Source organism: Ranitomeya variabilis, chromosome 6 (assembly GCF_051348905.1).
Source record: "Ranitomeya variabilis isolate aRanVar5 chromosome 6, aRanVar5.hap1, whole genome shotgun sequence".
Lineage (NCBI taxonomy): Eukaryota > Metazoa > Chordata > Amphibia > Anura > Dendrobatidae > Ranitomeya > Ranitomeya variabilis.
Window position 1 is genome coordinate 41,141,783 of NC_135237.1, and position 24,222 is coordinate 41,166,004.

The 24,222-nt window shown below is 41.7% G+C and overlaps 1 protein-coding gene across 1 annotated transcript in view; it reads left to right on the plus strand.

Annotated features, from left to right (window-relative positions):
• Positions 1-24,222, plus strand: part of SLC39A12 (solute carrier family 39 member 12) — a 56,963-nt gene that overhangs the window by 18,710 nt on the left and 14,031 nt on the right. Inside the window, exon 7 of the mRNA XM_077271818.1 lies at positions 4,769-4,936. Within this exon, the coding sequence (XP_077127933.1) occupies positions 4,769-4,936 (168 nt within the window). The remainder of the gene's footprint in view (positions 1-4,768; positions 4,937-24,222) is intronic.

A 24,222-nucleotide genomic window follows, 5' to 3' on the forward strand; every position in this document is an offset into this window, starting at 1 on the left:
TTACTTATTGTAAATGGTGGATCCTATGTTATCTACTGTATATAGAGGTGTTATCAGTCATTGTACAGGAGGAGGAGGTGAGCTGTGATATCACCTATTGTGAATGGTGGATCCTGTGTTATCTACTGTATATAGAGGTGTTATCAGTCATTGTACAGGAGGAGGAGGTGAGCTGTGACATTACTTATTGTGAATGGTGGATCCTGTGTTATCTACTGTATATAGAGGTGTTATCAGTCATTGTACAGGAGGAGGAGGAGAGCTGTAACATCACCTATTGTGAATGGTGGATCCTGTGTTATCTACTGTATATAGAGGTGTTATCAGTCATTGTACAGGAGGAGGAGGTGAGCTGTGACATCACCTATTGTGAATGGTGGATCCTGTGTTATCTACTGTATATAGAGGTGCTATCAGTCATTGTACAGGAGGAGGAGGAGGTGAGCTGTGACATCATCTATTGTGAATGGTGGATCCTGTGTTATCTTCTGTATGTAGAGGTGTTATCAGTCATTGTACAGGAGGAGGAGGTGAGCTGTGACATCACTTATTGTATTTTGTGGATTTTGCATTATCTACTGTATATAGAGGTGTTACCTGTCATTATAGTCTTGTCTGTGAAAAAAAATGATAGTCCTAAAATGTATTCTGTAAAGAACATAAAGTGTGAGTATAGAATTTGCAAGATTTTGACATTTTTATAATAGAAATTGTGATATGAAATATGAAAATAACATTTAAAAAATATATACTTTTAAGAAAAAAAATGATTTAAAGGGAATATGCCATCAATATTTTGCAAAGTAAAGGCATGGCCATAATGGCACTGTTATACAGATTCAATAGATACCTTTAGGTCAGACGGCTATAGATTCTCTCATTTGAGAGAATCGGGCTGATTATGCAAATGACATTCTGATTAAACTCTTTGCCCAGAGTGTCAGCAGAGTGCGAACAGATTCTCTTGGCTGACAGAACTGTAGCACAGGTGAGGAGAAGATGGAGATCAACATTTTCCCATCTTCTCCATTCTGTGAGTCCGCAGGAATTGGACTGCATTCAGATGTCATCCGAGTATAGTCTGATGTTTTCCACGCACCCATAGACTTGAATCAGTGAGTGGCATCCGAAATTGTGGCACGCGGCAATGTTTTTTTACTGATGGATTCTATCAGTGATAAAAATCGTCCATCAGCACTGCCCCATTGAATAACATTGGTCTGATGTATACGCTGCCATTAGTCAAGAAATACAATTCCTGGTTGTTGTTTAATCCACATTTGAAGTTTGGGTGTAATACCCTGTCACGGGGTCCTTCTCCGGTACCACACAATCAACAGAGCCAGCGAAGAGTGAACAATCCCAAGACCTTTATTTGGGCAAAAATACGAAAGGTCCATATACGATCCACCACACAAAGGATAAAATAGTCCAGAACACGAATGCAATTCAGTAACAGGATAAAAGTCCAACAATCCAGCAGACAGAGGATAACAGTCCATATACTCTTCTTTCTCTCTGAGGTGCTGTGAACACATCATCTTTCCACACAGGAATGCTCTGTGTCTCACCTGCCTGATATTTTAAAAGTCTCCCTCCTCATTCACATGTCAGGAGGGGGGAGGTCTCAGGGGCTCATTGTTTAAACAAGCTAGGTCAACATGTCATTAGCATATTAGCAAACAATACAGTACTGTGGGGGCTGATATCAGATGGCAGCAACAGCCATTCATCAATTAGCAAATAACTCCTTCTACAAGAGAACACCATGAAAATAAGTAAAATAGAAATATACACAAAAATGATACCCACATAGCATATCACACCATCACAACCTCTCCCCCCTTATAATAAGTGAGCACGCTATGAGGTCTACACAGACCTCTGGCCTGCTCACTTTAGTCCACATTGCTCAATAGTTTATAGTTCCTTGCACAGTGGCAGGGTTTGCAATAATCACTTGTCCATAAATTCCCGGGGTCCTGGCTTTATGGTCATACCAGGCTTTTTGACTGGACTGGGCCGTTCGCTGATGTTCATTAGCCAAGGTAGCTATCTGGGCGAGACAGTTTCTGAACTCTAGAACGCAGGGAATGATGGGCGTTCCGGTATCTGAGATATCTCCCTCCAATTGTTCATTCAGAAGAGTGAGAGGCCCACGGACCTTCTGCTTCCACAAAATTTACTTTGTAACTCCCCAATGTCATTTCCAAGGAGGATATCTGCATGAAGTCCTCCCATAACTCCAATCCAACAGTTTTACTCCAAACCATAATCCAAACGTACCAAAGCTCGCTGTATATATTTGCAGACACCCCCCGCCAGGACAATGGGAATTCCCGGACCTGGTGAATTGCCTCGGGTCGAACCACATGGGGGTCAGCGATAGTCAGGAATGCCCCGTGTCTCTAAATCCTGACACTTTGTATCCATCAATTAAGACATCCTGCAGGTGGCAATGCCACTGCTCTGTATTTCTGATGGACAAAGGCCGGAGTCTGTACACTCCAGGAGGGGTATCTATGGTGCCGTGGTCAGTGGTCCACTCTGGTGGGGGTGGTGGTAGCTCTTTCTCAGGCGGGATGGAGTGCACAAGATGTACTGGATGAGGTGGGGCTGCGTGGGGCTCCCACCGAATCCTTGAGGGACAGCCAGACTGCAAATGTCCAGGTTGGCCACACCCATAACATCTCCTCTCTGTGATATCCCCAGGTAGTCGTCGGAACTGTTGGGGCTCAGGATTGTGAGGCGTGATTGTCATAGGCTTGTGACTAGGTGGAAGGGCAGATATAATCGGAGGGTGACGGGGTGAGGGAGAAGGCCATGGTTCATTGTCCAGAAGCCTCCTCCATTGCGGTTAGATAGTAAGGGCTTCATCGGCCAGGGCTGCAGCTCTATTCACGGTGCACGGCGTGCGCTCCCGGACCCATTCCCATAACTCTGCGGGGCACTTGGCAAGAAATTGTTCTATAAGGAATGCCTGTATAACATCTTCCACAGTAAAGGCGTTTTCTGCTTCCAGCCATCTCTGACATGCCTGGCTCATCTTATGTGCATACATCCTAAACGATCTCCCCGTAGTCCATGGGAGGTCTCGGAACTTGGCCCTAATCCGTACAGGCTCCCGGATTGTTGGGTTTACATTCCACATTGCAGTACTCCCTCTTTCAAGCTCCATTGCTTCTTGTCTCCACTGTGCCCGGCAGGCAGCCTCCTACTTGTACTCCTGAGAGAAGCCTGGGCCCAGAACCGCCATCTCTTCTTCGTACCACACCACCCACTGGCTTTTTGGGGTGGGGGTCCTCGTCTCCAGTGCTTGTCCTTCAGACATATCGGAGGAGGTGGCCGGGCTGGCACCCACCAGTAGGTCAATTAAGGCCTCTTTAGTCAGTCCCTGGTAGTTCAGGCCTAGGTCTCTGGCTCTCTCCTGTAAACTGGATACAGTCCAATTTCTGTACTCACTCTGTGGGTGGTTCTCCATTAGGTTACGCTCTGTTGATTCCACTGCTTGCCACCAATTGTCACGGGGTCCTTGTCCGGTACCACACAATCAACAGAGCCAGCAAAGCGTGAACAATCCCAAGACTTTTACTTAGGCAAAAATACGAAAGGTCCATATACGATCCACCACACAAAGGATAAAATAGTCCAGAACACAAATGCAGTTCAGTAACAGGATAAAAGTCCAACAATCCAGCAGACAGAGGATAACAGTCCATATACACTTCTTTCTCTCTGAGATGCCGTGAACACATCATCATTCCACACAGGACTGCTCTGTGTCTCATCTCCCTGATATTTTAAGTCTCCCTCCTCATTCACAGGTCAGGAGGGGGAAGGTCTCAGGGGCTCATTGTTTAAACAAGCTAGGTCAACATGTCATTAGTATATTAGCAAACAATACAGTACTGTGGGGGCTGATATCAGATGGCAGCAACAGCCACTCATCAATTAGCAAATAACTCCTTCTACAAGAGAACACCATGAAAATAAGTAAAATAGAAATATACACAAAAATGATACCCACATAGCATATCACACCATCACAACCCTTTCAGTCCATAGGGGTGGGACTGTGGGCAGGGGCTTCCGTCTGCCTCTGGTGTGTGTATCAGTCTAATTTTCTAAAGTTCACACCAGAGCCTTCCTTGCTACAAGTGGCTCTTGAGAAGATTCATCTTCCAGTGGGATTCAGTAAAATTGTGCCAGTGGCTTTTTCAGTCCCCTGGAAGAAGCTTATGCGAAACGCACATTTGGTCTCGCTCCCAGTCCTCCTAGACTTTGCAGGTTTTTCCTAATTACTTGTAATTTCATTTTAGATTTGACTACTATTGGGAATATTGCTGTTTTAGCAATAGCAGGTTTACACTTAGTTGCACCTTTTGTGTATAGGCATTAAGCCCGTGACACTTTGTCTACTTGTGTTTGTTTTGAGGTTTACAGATTGATACTGTACCTTCTATACTGTATTCTAAACAAAGACCTGTGAAAATATTATTATAAATGTGTTTTTGAAGTGATTTTGGTTACCTGGAAGGAGAGAGGGGATCATTCTATGTGTCTTACATTCCTTTTTTTATGCTTTTATCAAGTACTGTCCTCATTAGCTGATAACATTTGTTATGTTATTTGATATTTGGGTATTTTTGCTTCCTTTTCTTTTGGGTATTTTTATCAGTATATACAGGTATTTATCATTAATATTATTAGAATAGAGAGATCATTGAATTTTCATTATTTTTTTTCTTAAATTTTAAATTTTCTGCAGGTTCTGGGCATTCATGACAATATTTCACATGAACATCATGGACAAGATGGGGAACTGTATTTAGAGGAAAAGCAATATTTATGGAAAATATTGGGCATGATTGGTGGAATTCATGGATTCTTTCTCATTAACAAGCTTTCCTTTCTCATTATTTCATCTACAAGACAGGTGGGCATGTAAATATGCATTACTGTGCAAAAGTTTTAAGCAGTTGTGGAAAAAATGCTGCAGTGTAAGAAGCTTTCAAAATCTAAAAGTGTTAATAGCTAATTTGTATTCATTAAAACAATGTAAAGTTAGAGAACAAAAGAGAAATATAAATCACAGCAATATTTGGTGTGACCGCCTTTTGCCTAAACAGCCTCAAAATAGCAATTCTCCTAAGTAGGCTTGCACACAATTTTGGAAGGAATTCAGCAGGGAGGTTGTTCCAAACATCTTGGAGAACTAACCACAGATCTTCTGTGAATGTTTCTTGTGCAAATCCATCTCTTCATGTAATGCCAGACATGATGAGAAATTGGGACTCTGAGGCTTCTAGGACTCCTTGTTCGTCTTTATTCTGAATATAGTTCTGAATGACATTGACTCTATGGTTGTGGTCGTGGACCTGCTTTAGTACAAATGTGAAGCCTATGAGACACCTCCCTAATGGTATTACATGCTAAATAAATCTCTGCCTGTATCTAAAAAACTCTAAAAACAGACTATAATAGCTTCAGTTTCCTAACAACAGATGTTACATCCGCTGATCAGCCCAATGGATAGTTCCAATGGGCTGCATTAGAAGAGTGTATGCTGGCTTGTCGACACAGACCATTTGACTGGATCAGTGGCATTTATGTTGGAGACATGATCCTGCTTTGCCTATTACACTATAGATATAGAAGAGGCAGGATTGGACTTGCCCACAGGTGAACAGGTGAATCCCTGGTGGACCCCTATGCAGGAGCGATCCTTATACCACGCTATGTGAGGAGTAGTTAGCAAAATGCACTTGATTCACTGTAGAGACCAGGGCGGCATCTCATCATTCATGTAACAAACTCCCCTGCTAATTATTATTATATAGAAGTGGAAAGCGGCTCCCATCCTTCACGCCACTGAAGCCATCTTCATGTCAGTGTTTGGCGCCATCTTCAAGTCTCTAATGGCCGCCATCTTTGCTGTTTTCAAGGCTCCTCCGCTCTCTGCATACAAGGCATCACGATCCTGCCGACTACATCAATTCTGTAAGGGCCTATTGCTGCATGTGCAGCGTGCGCCACAGTACACTCACATTACAGTACACACTCCGGCTCCGCATCCACGAGCTCCACAAATGATTTCAGAGACAATGTCCCTTTTTCAACAGTTCAACAATTTACTGAGCAGTAGGGTATCCATCACATATGCAGCACAGTATACACAGAGTGGCATGTCTCCAGCTTTCCCTGCCTTCCTGGCAACCTCTATTCTTCCCGGCAGTCCCTGCCTCGCTTCTGGCACTCTCTGCCTCTCTTCTGGCAATCCCTGCCTCATTCCCGGACTATCTTTGTCCCGCTCCTGGACAATCTATGTCCCATCCGTGCCTTCAGGCCCACCAGCTTTCTACCATCCCCTGGTCCGGCTTCAATAGGAAAAGGTGCCAGGCTCGCCGTCTCAGCTTCACCTGTCCCGGTTGTAGACCCCGGATTCTCTTCGGGTTGGTTTCTAGTGACCGCCTGCACGATATTCAGCCTGGGGCCCTTTCTTGCCTTAGTAGACTTATCCCCATGGCTAGCAGACTGTCTCCTTTCACTGCTGCATCCTGACTGACTCCAACCAGGAAGTGCCTGCCTATATCCCCCTGCTCTATGCTGCACTACTCTGTAGCCTGTCCCAACTGGAAAATCCCTATGCTAACTAAACCTAAACTAATACTCCTATTCCATATCTCTAATGTGCCCCACTAATCTAATCCCACTATTGCCCCATGCTATCTTCCATACTATCCCTACTTCTATACATAACACACATCAAATAAATCACATTACAGTACATAAACAATGCAACAACATTACACTAACATTAGTGAACGACAAGGTGCCGCACATAATCATGTGAACAGTGTCCAAAGAAAGGGAGGCACGTGACGACCCTGGTCACCCCCTTACAGAAGCATAGGTACATGAATGAGGGTCATGTAATATTTGAATATAGCTGAATAGTGGGCCGCCATACTCATTGTTAATGGTGGGACTATGGCTCCCTAGTTTAACACTGGTCAGAGGCATGCAGCAACTTGAAGATCTTGGGCCACAATGCAAAATTTGTACCAAAGCCGCTACTTGGCAACCCTCCCAGAGGAGTCAGCAAATCTCCTTAGCATGGTGTCTGCCTGAAACCTCATGGACACCAGTGATTCTGGGAGATTTTCCTTAATCAAAGGAGTCAGGAAACAAGGAATGTGGAGACAAGGAATGAGTATGAAGGTGCGTGGCCTCAGAAATGGGCAGTTACTCTGTCGGTAAATACTCTATGTACTCCTCCCAGATGCTCATCTTTAGACAGTGGCAAGTATATTTATAATACTGATGTCTTGTGTAGCAGAATGGTTTTTAGGCACCAAGACCCAGATGTGACTTCTTCCTCTGCACCCTTTGCATCTTTCGGGATTTTACGGTTTTAGGTTCAGTTCACACCATTTTGAGTTCTGTTACTGTGTTCTGTTTTAGAAACAGAGAGAATGTAATTAAGGTGGAAAACCGATCTATTGTGGAAATACATCCAAACTGAGTTAGAAATTCCAGCTGAAGCTCCAGAAGGTCCGTTGACTATATTGAGTTTGTTTGATGCTTTATTGAATACATTGGAGTCTGTGTGGGCCTAGAGCATGGAAACGGAACTAAAAGACTAAAAGAAATTCAGGTGTGAACAGAGGGTTATACTTAGACTACATCGTGGTAGCATAGTTGTCAAGTGGGTAAAATAGCACCGACTAACCTACCGGTATTGTGGCCTCATGGTAACACATTTCATTGGTTACAGATCTCACTCCCCTGAAAATATCCAGTATAAGTCAAAGAATGTGAGTTTGGCTTGACGCTTGTTGTTTCCAGGACCTGTGCTAGTAATGTGCGAGATTTAAATGTATTTTCAATTACATAACATACAATAATACACTTGAGCTCATTTAAAGATTACAGAGGAATAATTTTTGCTGTTTCTTTTGTTGGATTTCCAAAGCTGTTCTATGTTGCAATCACTTAACAGGCCAACAAAAGAGCGTACTTAGCTCTATGTTATATTAACTAACGCGGTATGAGGTCTTTCGTTCCTTCTAAACAAGACGTGATTGATGACGGGATTCTAGAATTCTTTATTGTTAGCTTCCTGTAACCTAAAATGCAGTAAACAATTGTGAATTATCCTGGTGTAGAGCTGCCTTTTTTTAGATTTGAAGAAATTGTAGGGGGTATGCTATATTACGGTTATACCTTTGCTTTTCTCTTTCGTCCCAGTGCTGTATATTATCAGTGTATGTATATTTGCTAATATACAGTATAATAGTACTGCTACACGATTAAGTGTATTACCATTTCTATACAATGGTACTGCTACACTGGTATGTGTATTACCGTGTCTTGCTAAATGTAGATACAGTATGTGTATAATGTTATACCGTTGTAATGCTGCTATGTATAGTGTATAGGGTAAGTGCAGTTATTGGACTGACCATAAGGTGGAGGCGTTATAGTGTATAGGGCTTTCAGCTAGTGTATAGTGTAGGAAAGAGTTAACCATAGGAGGGGCTGCTGTGTGGGAATGTTTCACTGAGGTAGTCAGAAGGGGCCTGGGTGCCCGAATAGTCCACATGGGCTCTAGGCCCAGGATACCACAGCAGCCACTTAACTTTATAAGAAGAGAAGCTTAGCCATTCGGAGTCTATAGGACAGAAGTATTGTATCAAGCAGCAGGATTGCAGCAGTTCATAGCTGGAGAAAGGAAGCGGTCTGAAAGAGTACAGGTCGCAGATTGTTCAACATGTGGCAGATTATTGCATGGGTTGCTGTTCTCAGAACTGAGGCGAAACAGACTAGAGAATACCCAAGCACAGTAAGTCTGAACAGGGAGAGCGCTGCAGTACCGCCTAAGGCGCTATTACCCCGTAATGTACTGCATGACGTGGAACTGAGTGCAGGGAAAGAACAGAATGAGAACAGCATGGAGCTTGCTGTTGATGCTGTTACAGACAAGAATGTGCTGCCAAGTTATTCAAGTAAAGTTTCACTTGTTGCGTTTGAACCGGACTGTGTCTCAATCCTTGCGAAACCAGTTGCAGAAAGGCCTCCGCACTACAGTGGTATCACTGATGGCGCAGTGAGAGAAGACACAGGTATGTTGGTTGATGAATGCTGTTTTCATGTGAGAGGAGGCCAGGGCACAGATACACTGGAGTGCTCGGCCATGACTACGGCCCTGGCCCACTCTTACAAAATATTCTGAAGTAACACTAAAATGTAAAAACAATACTTGAAAATTTTTGTAAAAAATCGCAGCAATTTCTGGAATTGTTACAAGCTTTAAAAGAGTTGCCCATATGCCCTCAGCCTAGTTTCTGTAAGGAAAATAAAATGACAGTAGCGTTGTGTCCTAGCAATGACAATTAGTTGTAGGGTCATCTTCAACCACAAGCGAGATTGTCATATCCTCCATGGTTTTTTTTTCATCTAAAATAGGACCTGTCAACTATTCAACAGCAGAAAGAATTTTCTATTATTCCCTTCTCTTCCTCCTTTCTGTATACTGTATTGTTTCTGTGTTTTTTGTTTTGTTTTTTTTTTTAATCTAGAGATATGGTCCTTTTTGTTTAGTGACCATTTTTATGGTCTTTATCAAGGGGCTTGGTTCACAGTATAATTTTGCAGTTAAGCCTCGAGACACTCCCCAGAGGATCCGATGAATCTAACTCTTGGAAAAGACCATAAAAATTAGCACTAACTAAAAATGCCACTAAGCAATAAACAAAGCTATACAACTAACTGAACACTTTTATTTCTTCTATCTTGTGCTTTTTCATTAACTTATCTGCATAAAATTCCAGTCTGAAGTCTTGTATAGAAATTATAAATACCAGTGTATTTGAGTAATGGTACCTTGCCAAAGTTAAGACCAGCCAGGGCCTTGGTTTTCAGAAGAGACGTGAACTGTCTGGTCCATGTGCCAAAGTAAAGAATCGTAGATAGTGCCTTGATTGACAGTTTAAAAACTGGTGGGTATACGGACCTCAGTCAAAATATCACTGTAGGAAATGTAGGATTATATAGTGTTTAACTCCTTAATGACTAGGATACAGTCCCATTTTTCAAATCACTTTGAGTAAAAATATATTTTTTAAATGATTAAAGAGATTCTGAAATACCTTGTTTGTGATACCTCATATTTTGCATAAATTTAGGTCGATCTGTTTTGAGCGTATTAAAAAAAAAAATGAAATTTCCAAAAAAGTTGGAATAGCTAGCAATTAGTAATTAAATTTTAAATTTTTTACCTTTGATGTTTCTGCTCTTACAACAAGTAGTTATATCACACAAAATAGGGTAGTTATTAATTAACATTTATCATATGTGTACTTTAGCTTGACATCATTTTTTATCAAAATATTGTTCGAGTAAAGGGAAAAAAGTAAAAATCATCAGCTCACCAGTGAAGGAGGAATGCCAGTTAGGGAGCAGTGAACAGATAACTCCAGGCCAGTTCCTGGGTTGAATATGCAAGAGAAAAGGATGTTCATCCAGTAGCTGCTATATCTAAACAAAAGAAATTAAAACTTCACATTTATTCGAATTAATATTAAAAACTGGGGGAAAAAAATAAAATCATGGCATTTGGTGTCCAGATATCTAGTCTACGTGTTTCGAGCAAAATGCTCTTAATTATAACAATATGTCTGATGGAAATCAAAGTTATTTATAGGAAAGAAATTCCCAGGAAAAAAGGGGGTGTAGGTGAGTGATTTGATATAGCAGCTGCATGAATACCATGTTCTCCATATTTTTAATACTTCCTTTTATTTATTTTTTTATTATATTCAATTCTTATCTTCAACTCTCTCGGTGTTTCATAGAATTTAAAGCATGTGCACATTAAAGAATGGAATCTAAAGTGACATACCTTACATGCTAGGGTAAGAAGACTTGTAGGCCACGCAATGCTCCAGTCAGCCACCTCTCATACAGCCAAAAAAGATCTCATGCTTTACACTGAGGAAAGGCATCACCCCAAAACATGTGTCTGCAAATTCAGACTCTAGTTTGGTTTTTATCGTAAGTTATGTGGCAAGACTCGTCAAAGGGTCAATATTTACAATAGGTGGCACTAGAGTTCAAGTCTTCTTCCTCTCTGAAGTGACAATTTGCATATTTAATTTCCCAGAGGAGCATTGTATGGCCTATTAATCTTCTTATCCTGGCATGTACCTCTCAAAAGGATGAATGTTACCCCTTACACTCCAATAACTAATGAAAAGCTTTGGTGTTTATTATCATTAAATATCATCAAATATAGAGGTAAAAAAATCTGCATAATATACCAATATATGTATGGACGAGATATGGACAATCGTCACAGAGACGTATTGAAACAGAGGCAAAGCCCCACGAAAAGCAGCAGTCCAAAAAGATACGTATAAAAGGTATAATTTTATTCACAAAATCACATGGTGCAGAGGATCATAGCAACAACAAAGGAAAATACAGAAGAGAAAAGTTAAAAGAAACGCTTACAGGTCGGCAGAATACAAACTGAGCCTAGTAGACAGAAATCTGTTCTCATAGTATGTATGGAAATACAAATACCACCCTGTCCGCATGGGTCCACAGGTGAAATAACGCAGAAATGATCAAACTACATGTGGATAAATAAATAGATAGACCCAGCTTAGGGATAACTCAGTATGGACATAATAGTCCTACCCACAGCTGAATGTTCACTGCTCTAAGTAAGGCAATAGAATGTACCATGCAAAAATGCACTTATTACCTGTGGCAGGGGTGGTAGAAGTGGCCCAGAGGATCCGCCAGACCGCCCCAACGCGCGTTTCGGTTGGCACCTTCGTCAGGGGGCATGCCGGAGCTTCCAAATGCCGGTGTTTTTATCCCAGTGCGTACCGGAAGTGATCCCACCGCAAACCGGAAGTGACGCATGCGTCACCGCGGCAACCGCGACGCCGGCCGGCACCCGCGTCATGTGACCCAGGGCATCTGAGACACGTAGTCCCCACGTGACCAGATGCCCAGGGACACATAAAGATACAGGAGACCAGCAGGGGAAGCGGGGACACGGCGCGCATGCGTACTGGCCCGCGGGGGGATGAAAATCATAGAGAACATGACGGCAGGTGTACAACCCATTACTAGAAATGTGCAAATGGCAACCACTGATAGAGAAGCAGTCTTTTCTCAAAGAAGATCGGTACAGCACGCATGGCAATGAAAAAACAAGTACCAATAAAAGAGCAACAATCAGGAGATAGATTATCAACAGCTATTACAGTGGGTACAAATTATGATATAGATAACACTAAAAATATACACACATTGAATAATAACCTGTAAACAAAAATAAAAGAAAACTATACATAAAGAGTAAGACTTATTATACAGACATATATATATGGATGTATGAATACACCACATGTATCTCTTGATGGTATGGACTTCCATGGTGGATAAACGAAATTCAAACAAAGTAGATAGGGATTTGTGCAGAGGACACACCCAGCAAATGGTATACACATATTCATACCTAGGAAATAAGAATATATACATAAATATTAAAAGAATAAAATAACTGATCTGTACCTCCACCACAACAATTAAAGTGACCACAAGATATAACTAACTATGGATCATAAAAATGAAGCAAAAGGGAGATTTTCGTTTAAGCCTAAGGGGTGGACTGTTTGTAACGTCCAAATCCACCTAGCTTCGGATTGTGCTAGGCGTTGTGTCGAATTCCCACCTCTAATATTAATATCAAGGGCATCAATGCCCCTTACTCTAAGGAGATCACTGTTACATTGGTGAAATTCCCAAAAGTGTCTGGGTATCGTTTTGAGAGTGGAAGCGTCCCTGTGGCCAAGTGCGGCCTGTATGCCAAGTACGTGTTCACGCACTCTTACTTTAAGTAGGCGTGATGTAAGACCTACGTAAATAAGGCCACAAGGGCATACCGCATAGTAAATTACATATCTTGTCGTGCATGTAATAAACTTCTTGATTTTATAGATCTTGGATCCACTTGAATTAGTGAAGGTATCACTTCTATCAATGTTACAACAGGCGACACAATGGCCACACGGGACGCATCCACTCCTACGATTACCCTGGTTGAGAAATGTAACTCTAGATACTTCTTCATAATGACTCCGGGTGAGTAAGTCACGTAAATGCTTAGATCTCCTAAATGTTACTGGTGGTCTCTCGGGTAAAAATTTAGACAAAATCGGGTCAGCCTGCAATATATGCCAGAATCTAGAAAGAGCCGCACGTATTGATGCAGAGTGACAGTTGAAATTAGTAATGAATCTACTCTGGTTATCTGAATGTCTCCCAGTATTAGTATGTTTATAGAGTAAATCATTACGGGGAGAGTATCTTGCCCTGTTGTAGGCCCTTTTTATAGTACGGCGACTATAGCCCCGCTCAAAAAAACGGTTTTTCAACTCTTCTGCCTGTCTTTCAAAATCTGCATCAGAGGAGCAAATACGGCGGAGCCGTAAAAATTGTCCAATGGGGACTGCTTCAATCATGTTCCATAGATGTGAGGAGGAGGCGTGCAGCAATGAGTTCGTGGAGGTAGGCTTCCTATAGACATCTGAATACATTTCTCCGTTGGGGCCTCTTTTGACAATCACATCCAAAAATTCAACAGAATCAGAATTGGAAGTATATGTAAGTCGAATATTCAGATCATTGCTATTTAAACCAATCAGGAACTTGTCAAGTTCCAAAGAAGAACCCTGCCAGATCAGGAATATGTCGTCGATGTACCGTGTCCATAATGGGACACGGTCCATCGACGCATGCTGACCTGACAGGAAGAGGTCCCTTTCCCACAGCCCCAAGAACAGATTCGCATAGGATGGCGCGAAAGGCGCTCCCATGGCTGTACCTTGGAGCTGTAGGAAAAAGGACCCCTTAAAAATAAAAAAATTGTGAGTCAAAGCGAACTCTAAAAGTTCCACTATAAAGTTCTTCATCCCCTCGGAGAATGACGACATGTCCAGAAAATATCTGACGGCCCGAAGGCCATCGATATGACGGATATTGGTATATAAGGACTCTACATCGATGGTCACGAATTGAGAGTCAGGTTCAATGGACAGCCCATCAATTCTCCGAAGGAACTCACCAGTGTCTTTTAGGTATGATGGCAGGTTGCAGACCAGCGGCTGTAGGACTGAATCTATCCATCGATCAACATTTTCAAGATAGTTACCCCTACCGGATATGATGGGACGTCCCGGTGGGGCATTGATGTTTTTATGTAACTTGGGAAGGAGATAAAGAGTTGAAATGGTAGGTTCCTGAACCGCCAGTGCCAATGCTAGATCTTTTGTGATAGTCTCCCTGATGGTTGCCTTTTTGATAATAGTATCAAGTTTAGAACAGAAGGCAGACAAGGGGTTGTACGTAAGTTTCTTATAACAGACTTTATCATTAAGCTGGCGAAATGCCTCTTTTTCGTACAAGGTCTTAGGCCAAATCACGATATTACCCCCCTTGTCTGCCGACTTGATTACTACATCAGGCATATTTTGAAGGGCATTCAGGCGGTTGCGTTCCTCCCTAGTTAAATTGTCATATCGATTGTAAGGTGGAATTTTCAAAAGATCTTTTGTAACTGCCTGTACAAATATGTCAATATTAGCACATGCAGAAAGCGATGGAAACTTTTTGGAATGGGGACGAATAGAGGGAGGTATCTTACCTCCTTCCGGAAGATTATGTTCGATGGATAGATCCTCCAAGGCCCTCAGTGCAGCCTGTTCTTCCTCTGTTGGAAATAATTGGTGCAAGCTGTCATCATAGAAATGGCGTTTAAAAAGCAGTGATCTAGCAAAGATGTGAAGGTCTTTGATTGCCGTGAATGTATCGAAGCCCATCACCGGAGAAAACGAAAGACCCTTGCTCAAAAGTGAAAGGTCTACATCAGAGTGAATATGATGGCTCAAGTTAATTACCTTATTGTCCTTCCTTCTGTAATCAGCAGGGGAAAGATCACGACGTCTATATGGATGGAAAGTATACTCAGACTGTTTCTTATTAGGTGCTCCCGAACGTGTGACCATGGACATGGATGGTGCATCCGACTGGTCACTTAGTGAGGAGACGGAAGAATAGGATGGAGTCCGTGTCATATGGGTAGAATTAGAAGATGGTTTACGCCATTGGTAAACGGATTTATTTCTAAAGTCTCTCACATCTCTATTAAATTTAGACGTTTGGGACTCATGAATTTTCTTCACCGTAAGGTCCAATAATTTCTCCAAGTCATGATTAAAAGTTTGTATTTTTTCAGATGGGCACCCAGTTTTTAATTCAGTCTGGGCAAGATCAATAGATTTGTCAAGTTCGCCTATAGTTTTAGTGTTCAAATTGATCAAAAGTTGCATAAATATACCCGAACAATTGCTGCACGCCTCCTCCCACTTGGCCACAAACACCTCATCATCCACCGGAAAAGCAGGGATGACCCTGACACGTAAGCCTCTGGGAATAAGTTTATTGGAGATATATCTTTCTAAGAAGGCCCGATTCCACCATAACTTGGTGCGTTTGATAAGTAGATTCTGAATGGAAAAACACAAATCATCCCACTTGTGGTCACTAGATTGTTGTGTAGCTGTCGCCACATCTCCAAACACCAGATCCATCTGGCCGAGCCATGTCTTTTCTTTAGCTCGGTAGTCCATTTTTTCAAAAGAGCAACCTGTGCAGAACACAGCAATAACATAACAATAACTAATGAAAAGCATTGGTGTTTATTATCATTAAATATCATCAAATATAGAGGTAAAAAAATCTGCATAATATACCAATATATGTATGGACGAGATATGGACAATCGTCACAGAGACGTATTGAAACAGAGGCAAAGCCCCACGAAAAGCAGCAGTCCAAAAAGATACGTATAAAAGGTATAATTTTATTCACAAAATCACATGGTGCAGAGGATCATAGCAACAACAAAGGAAAATACAGAAGAGAAAAGTTAAAAGGTCAGGTCAGCATGCGTCAATGGACCATGTCCCATTATGGACACGGTACATCGACGACATATTCCTGATCTGGCAGGGTTCTTCTTTGGAACTTGACAAGTTCCTGATTGATTTAAATAGCAATGATCTGAATATTCGACTTACATATACTTCCAATTCTGATTCTGTTGAATTTTTGGATGTGATTGTCAAAAGAGGCCCCAACGGAGAAATGTATTCAGATGTCTATAGGAAGCCTACCTCCACGAACTCATTGCTGCACGCCTCCTCCTCTCATCCACGGCACATGATTGAAGCAGTCCCCATTGGACAATTTTTACGGCTCCGCCGTATTTGCTCCTCTGATGCAGATTTTGAAAGACAGGCAGAAGAGTTGAAAAACCGTTTTTTTGAGCGGGGCTATAGTCGCCGTACTATAAAAAGGGCCTACAACAGGGCAAGATACTCTCCCCGTAATGATTTACTCTATAAACATACTAATACTGGGAGACATTCAGATAACCAGAGTAGATTCATTACTAATTTCAACTGTCACTCTGCATCAATACGTGCGGCTCTTTCTAGATCCTGGCATATATTGCAGGCTGACCCGATTTTGTCTAAATTTTTACCCGAGAGACCACCAGTAACATTTAGGAGATCTAAGAATTTACGTGACTTACTCACCCGGAGTCATTATGAAGAAGTATCTAGAGTTACATTTCTCAACCAGGGTAATCGTAGGAGTGGATGCGTCCCGTGTGGCCATTGTGTCGCCTGTTGTAACATTGATAGAAGTGATACCTTCACTAATTCAAGTGGATCCAAGATCTATAAAATCAAGAAGTTTATTACATGCACGACAAGATATGTAATTTACTATGCGGTATGCCCTTGTGGCCTTATTTACGTAGGTCTTACATCACGCCTACTTAAAGTAAGAGTGCGTGAACACGTACTTGGCATACAGGCCGCACTTGGCCACAGGGACGCTTCCACTCTCAAAACGATACCCAGACACTTTTGGGAATTTCACCAATGTAACAGTGATCTCCTTAGAGTAAGGGGCATTGATGCCCTTGATATTAATATTAGAGGTGGGAATTCGACACAACGCCTAGCACAATCCGAAGCTAGGTGGATTTGGACGTTACAAACAGTCCACCCCTTAGGCTTAAACGAAAATCTCCCTTTTGCTTCATTTTTATGATCCATAGTTAGTTATATCTTGTGGTCACTTTAATTGTTGTGGTGGAGGTACAGATCAGTTATTTTATTCTTTTAATATTTATGTATATATTCTTATTTCCTAGGTATGAATATGTGTATACCATTTGCCGGGTGTGTCCTCTGCACAAATCCCTATCTACTTTGTTTGAATTTCGTTTATCCACCATGGAAGTCCATACCATCAAGAGATACATGTGGTGTATTCATACATCCATATATATATGTCTGTATAATAAGTCTTTATGTATAGTTTTCTTTTATTTTTGTTTACAGGTTATTATTCAATGTGTGTATATTTTTAGTGTTATCTATATCATAATTTGTACCCACTGTAATAGCTGTTGATAATCTATCTCCTGATTGTTGCTCTTTTATTGGTACTTGTTTTTTCATTGCCATGCGTGCTGTACCGATCTTCTTTGAGAAAAGACTGCTTCTCTATCAGTGGTTGCCATTTGCACATTTCTAGTAATGGGTTGTACACCTGCCGTCATGTTCTCTATGATTTTCATCCCCCCGCGGGCCAGTACGCATGCGCGCCACGTCCCCGCTTCCCCTGCTGGTCTCCTGTATCTTTATGTGTCCCTGGGCATCTGGTCACGTGGGGACTACGTGTCTCAGATGCCCTGGGTCACATGACGCGGGTGCCGGCCGGCGTCGCGGTTGCCGCGGTGACGCATGCGTCACTTCCGGTTTGCGGTGGGATCACTTCCGGTACGCACTGGGATAAAAACACCGGCATTTGGAAGCTCCGGCATGCCCCCTGACGAAGGTGCCAACCGAAACGCGCGTTGGGGCGGTCTGGCGGATCCTCTGGGCCACTTCTACCACCCCTGCCACAGGTAATAAGTGCATTTTTGCATGGTATATTCTATTGCCTTACTTAGAGCAGTGAACATTCAGCTGTGGGTAGGACTATTATGTCCATACTGAGTTATCCCTAAGCTGGGTCTATCTATTTATTTATCCACATGTAGTTTGATCATTTCTGCGTTATTTCACCTGTGGACCCATGCGGACAGGGTGGTATTTGTATTTCCATACATACTATGAGAACAGATTTCTGTCTACTAGGCTCAGTTTGTATTCTGCCGACCTGTAAGCGTTTCTTTTAACTTTTCTCTTCTGTATTTTCCTTTGTTGTTGCTATGATCCTCTGCACCATGTGATTTTGTGAATAAAATTATACCTTTTATACGTATCTTTTTGGACTGCTGCTTTTCGTGGGGCTTTGCCTCTGTTTCAATAAATCCCTTACACTCCAGTTAGAGGCCTCTCATATAGCTAAATCGGATCTTCTGCTTTGCACTGAGGAGGGGCAACACCCCGAAACACGTATCTGCAAATTGAGATTCTGAATTTTAAATAAATACCAGTTCAGCATCTTATTATAACGTACTCATATTCTTAGTGACTCAACATAATCTGCGAGCAAGGAGGACTAGAGTCTGTACTGCTAATAAAGTTTACATTTTATATATTCCTAGAAAAAAAAATATATTTAATTAACAAATTCATATTCAGTTACATTCATGATTGGAATGAATGGTACATATAAAATCAGTGATGATATACCATGGGAAATTGGTCTAGGGTCAGGTCAGGACGCAAGAAGATTAATAATATCAAAAGAACAGTAATTTCAGATCCTGTAATATGGACAAAGAATACCTATTCATATACAATTACTGACAAAGCTCAGACCAATGTATAAATGCTGCCTATAAAGTTGACAAAATAAAGGATAACACTGGAATCCTAAGCTTTTTAATCATGAGTGATATGCATAATCTTTCTAAACAGTCAAAGCCAAGGAAAAGTATTTTTGATATAAGTTTAGTTATGAAAGGTAGTTACTTATTGTGTATGTGCTGCCTGCACCACATTCGATATACTCAACGCGCGTTTCACCTAATGTCGCCTCCTCATAGGTATTCCTTGTCTCATATGGCCATATTACAGGATTTGAATTTACTGGTTTTTTTATATTAATCTAATTGTGTCCTGACCTAACCCTCAACCAGTTACCCGGGGTATTTCTTGACTGATTTTATATGTACCCCTCATTCCAATCATGAATGTAACCGAATACGAATTTGTGAATTATAGATATATTTTTCTATGAATTTAAACAAAATTTAAAGTTTATTAGCAGTACAGACTCTAGTCCCCCTTGCTCGCAAATTGAGATTCTGGTTTGGCTTTTATCCTAAGTCATGTAGCAAGGGTCCATACTGACTTTTAGGATTTCTACTTCCAATAGGTGGTACTAGAGTTCAAGTCCTCTTCCTCTCTCAAGAGACAATTTACACATTAAAGAATGTGGATGAGAAATGTAAATTTATTAGTATTTTTTTTTTTGCAGATATTCATATTTAGTCCAGTTTTTTTTCTGTAACACAGCAACCCAACTGGGAAAATCAAGTTAAAGAGATTTTCCACTACTAATTTCACCCCCTTTCATATGTCCGACTCCTAACTGTTCCCATCAGTTTGCTAATATTCTTCTATTACCTGCCCTGCTTTTGTTAGCTTGTCTCTGTGTGGGTCATCTAGTCTTCTTTTGTGATTTAGAGTTTTAGTTCAATTGTTTTTACTGTAATTTTAACAAGATGTAATAATTGAAAAAAGTACTCGGTAACTTCTTACTTAATTATAGTGCCCTATACATAGCCATAAGCTACTGTATCTGCACATGGCAGGACTCAGAAGACAAGGAGCACCATTTGGTGCAAATTTTGCTTGATTGGTTTTCGGCCACCATGTCCTATTTGCAGAGCCCCTGAGGTGCTAAACCTGTGGAGATACCCCCCCCCACACACACACACACATCTCAGTTGTCCAAACATTAGTACAGAACAGATTTCGAGGAGAGTAAATTATAATTTTTCCATACATTTACCATTTCAACGCCCCAATATGTTGTGCCCAGCATTACCAACATACAGTGACCATGTATTGGTAGATTTCTACAGACAATATCAGCGATTACTGTAAAGTTATATATAGTGAATTACACTTGATGTTCTTTATGATAGGGATTGTTAACTTTTCTCATCTTTTACATATAACCCAGTCCAGACCACCATGACAACTTCTTTGTCTGTAGAGTTTGCAACACAGATACGTTTTACTTCTCATATCTCCAACAACACCCCTGCACAAACTTCAAATGTTGCTGCTACCCCTAATTCCTTTGCAGTCCCATTTGCAGTATTGGATGGTACAGTGACCTCAATACTTCAAAATTATGGTATTAATAGGGATGAGTGAAACAGAACAGGAAAGTTTGAGGTCCCTATCGGTCACCTAGTGTGTACTCTGCCCCTGGTTTAGTGTTCGGGATCGTCGGTCAAATAAAGCTTGTTGAAAAGTTGCTGCACAGCCAATCAACATAATTTTTGACTGTGCACTTTTGGAGCCATCACAGCCATGCTAGGTAACGGCATGGCTGTGATGGATGGTCCAATGCAGCGCGTGACCCGGCCTGTATAAAGGCCGGATTACGAGTGCTGCTGCCATTCTGCCCTCATTTATGTAGGGATAGGACACAGCTGGAGTGAGAGACAGATTGTGACTGCGCACTCTGCAAAAAAGCTGCCGTGTGTACTCTGCAATCCATATTTGTGGGAGTACTGTGCCTTGAAGCCGCTGTGTGTACTCTGCACCTCCATTTTTTAACAATTCCAACTATGGTAGGGAAGATGGCCTCTACAATGTTAAACTATGGTGTCTTATTGGCAATGCAACAACGGCATAACTATAGTGGGAACATGGGTTGCAGCTGTATTGGTCCCCGGAGTCTAGGGCCTAAAAGGTTCCTTTGGCACATATGAAAATACCCATATTATAGACCAGTGATATTTAGGGGACCTGTTGGATTTGAGCCCAAGAGCATCAAGTTAATCTATGGGGAATAAAATATGCAAATTAGCTAATAAAAGAAAAGAAAACAATCCTGACAGCACCACCTGATGGCGGTAGCTTGCTTATCAGTCAATGGTAAACCTTTTAACAGGTTTTGCTACATGACCAGGAGTAAAAGTTAAGGTAAAACCTCATTTCAAATAGGCATTTTTGAGTACTTGACCCTCATTAGTGAAGAACAGTGTTTAGCTCTTCGAAAGAGACTCCCTCCCCAAAGCCCTGTCAAGAAGTTGCCTTTATGGGTCAAACTCCTGTTAGGCTCACTAGGTGAAGTGGATCCTCAAAGTCGAAGGTCTAGGTGGCTACACAGGCCTCAAGCATTGGTGCAGCAGACAGGTCCAGGAGATTGCAGACAGGCAATGGAGGCCCTGGAGACTACAAACAGGCAGCAGAAGTCTGGAAATTGTGGGGAAACAGCAGGCCGGTAACAGGTAGCATAGGTCCTGGAAGACCGGGAACAGGCAGCAGAGGTCCTGAAAGCTGCAAGCAGAAAGTAGGCATACTGAAAGCCGCAGGTGGGCAGGAGACCGATAACAAGTAGCAGAGGTCTGGGAAAAAAAACTTGAACAGTTAGCAGAGGTCCTAAATGCTACAGGTGGACTGTAGACACCCTGGAAGCCACAAGCAGACAGGAAACCAGGATCAGGTAACAGAGGTTCTAGAAGACCGGGAACAGGTAGCAGAGGTCCTGCAAACCATAGGTGGACAGGAGACGTCCTGTAAGTTGCAGTCTGCAGGAGATCAAAAACAGGTAGCAGAGGTCCTGGAAGAACGGGAACAGGTAGAAGAGGTCCTAGAAGCCACTGGTGGACAGGAGATGCCGAGGAAGCCACAGTCAAACAGGAGACCAGAAACAGGTAGCAGAGGTCTTGGAAGACCAGGAACAAGTAGCAGAGGTCCTGAAAGCCACAGTCATACAGAATACTAAAAACAGGTAGCAGAGGTCTTGGAAGTCCGCATGTGGATAGGAGACCGGGAACAGTTTGAACACAAACAGGACTCAGAAACATAGTAACATAGTAACATAGTTATTAAGGTTGAAGGAAGAGTTTAAGTCCATCTAGTTCAACCCATAGCCTAACCTAACATGCCCTAACATGTTGATCCAGAGGAAGGCAAAAAAAACCATGTGGCAAAGAGTAAGCTCCACATTGGGGAAAAAAATTCCTTCCTGATTCCACATATGGCAATCAGACTAGTTCCCTGGATCAACGCCCTATCAAGGAATCTAGTGTATATACCCTGTAACATTATACTTTTCAAGAAAGGCATCCAGTCCCCTCTTAAATTTTAGTAGGTAATCACTCATTACAACATCATATGGCAGAGAGTTCCATAGTCTCACTGCTCTTACAGTAAAGAATCCGCGTCTGTGATTATGCTTAAACCTTTTTTCCTCCAGACGTAGAGGATGCCCCCTTGTCCCTGTCTCAGGTCTATGAGTAAAAAGATCATCAGAAAGGTCTTTGTACTGTCCCCTCATATATTTATACATTAACATAAGATCACCCCTTAGCCTTCGTTTTTCCAAACTAAATAGCCCCAAGTGTAATAACCTATCTTGGTATTGCAGACCCCCCCGTCCTCTAATAACCTTGGTCGCTCTTCTCTGCACCCGCTCCAGTTCAGCTATGTCTTTCTTATACACCGGAGACCAGAACTGTGCACAGTATTCTAAGTGTGGTGACTTGTATAGAGGTAAAATAATGTTCTCCTCATGAGCATCTATGCCTCTTTTAATGCATCCCATTATTTTATTTGCCTTTGTAGCAGCTGCCTGACACTGGCCACTGAATATGAGTTTTTCATCCACCCATACTCCCAGGTCTTTTTCATTGACGGTTTTGCCCAGAGTTTTAGAATTAAGCACATAGTTATACATCTTATTACTTCTACCCAAGTGCATGACCTTACATTTATCCCCATTAAAGCTCATTTGCCATTTATCAGCCCAAGCTTCTAGTTTACATAAATCATCCTGTAATATAAAATTGTCCTCCCCTGTATTGATTACCCTGCAGAGTTTAGTGTCATCTGCAAATATTGAAATTCTACTCTGAATGCCCCCTACAAGGTACATTAATAAATATGTTAAAAAGAAGTGGGCCCAATACTGACCCTTGTGGTACCCCACTGCTAACCGCGACCCAGTCCGAGTGTGCTCCATTAATAACCACCCTTTGTTTCCTATCCCTGAGCCAGCTCTCAACCCACTTACACAAACACTAAAAGCCCTAATACCAAGACACAGGTGTGTGTCTTGGTAGTCTTTATATAGATGTTGGCAGATGATTACATGGAATTACATAGGGCTATCTGCAAAGACCAATGTGGAGCCCAACAGAGCTTAGCGGAAAGAGGTGAGGAGTGCAAAGCCCGGATCCGGGACAGGTGCGTGACATCTCTTTTATCCATTATTCTACCACCACATCACTGTAAGGCCAGCCTCAGGTAGCTGTATAAATAATTTGACCACAATACCATATTCCGCTGTTTTTCATGCAAAATTATGCTCCATGTAAAAAATTTGCAATCCTATGTCCATAGTTGGTGTCACAAGATTGGAGTCCTTAACAAATGAAATAATCCATTTTTTATCTTTCATCTGTTAATACTGAATCAAAATTGGATACATAGTTGGCACTAGTCAAGGAACTTGGTGAAATACCAGTCAATTCACATGTTTTTGTCTACTGTTCCCAGTCAGTGGAGCACTTTATGACATCTGGTCTGACTCAACTTGAAGAACTTTGCTCAGCATAAACAAGTGTATTCAGTCTGCTCATCATCAGAAGAACCTGAAGCTGTTTACGTATGGAGCCAAGGAATTTGTGCTTTTGATGTGTAGCTTCTATTTAAAGCCTACATTGATAACTGGCTTCAATTTAGGAATGCTCCAACTATTAATGTCATCCTGTGGAGTGGAGCAGGCCTATCAATCTGATCAGACTATTTTTGAACCATTGCATGTTCAGAAATAGAAGTATAATGGAACATTAGGCTGCAGGAGGACTTCATAGAAAAGTGGTGGCTTAGACATAATTGAGGGCTCTTGTGGTTTGTTTAAATTCCA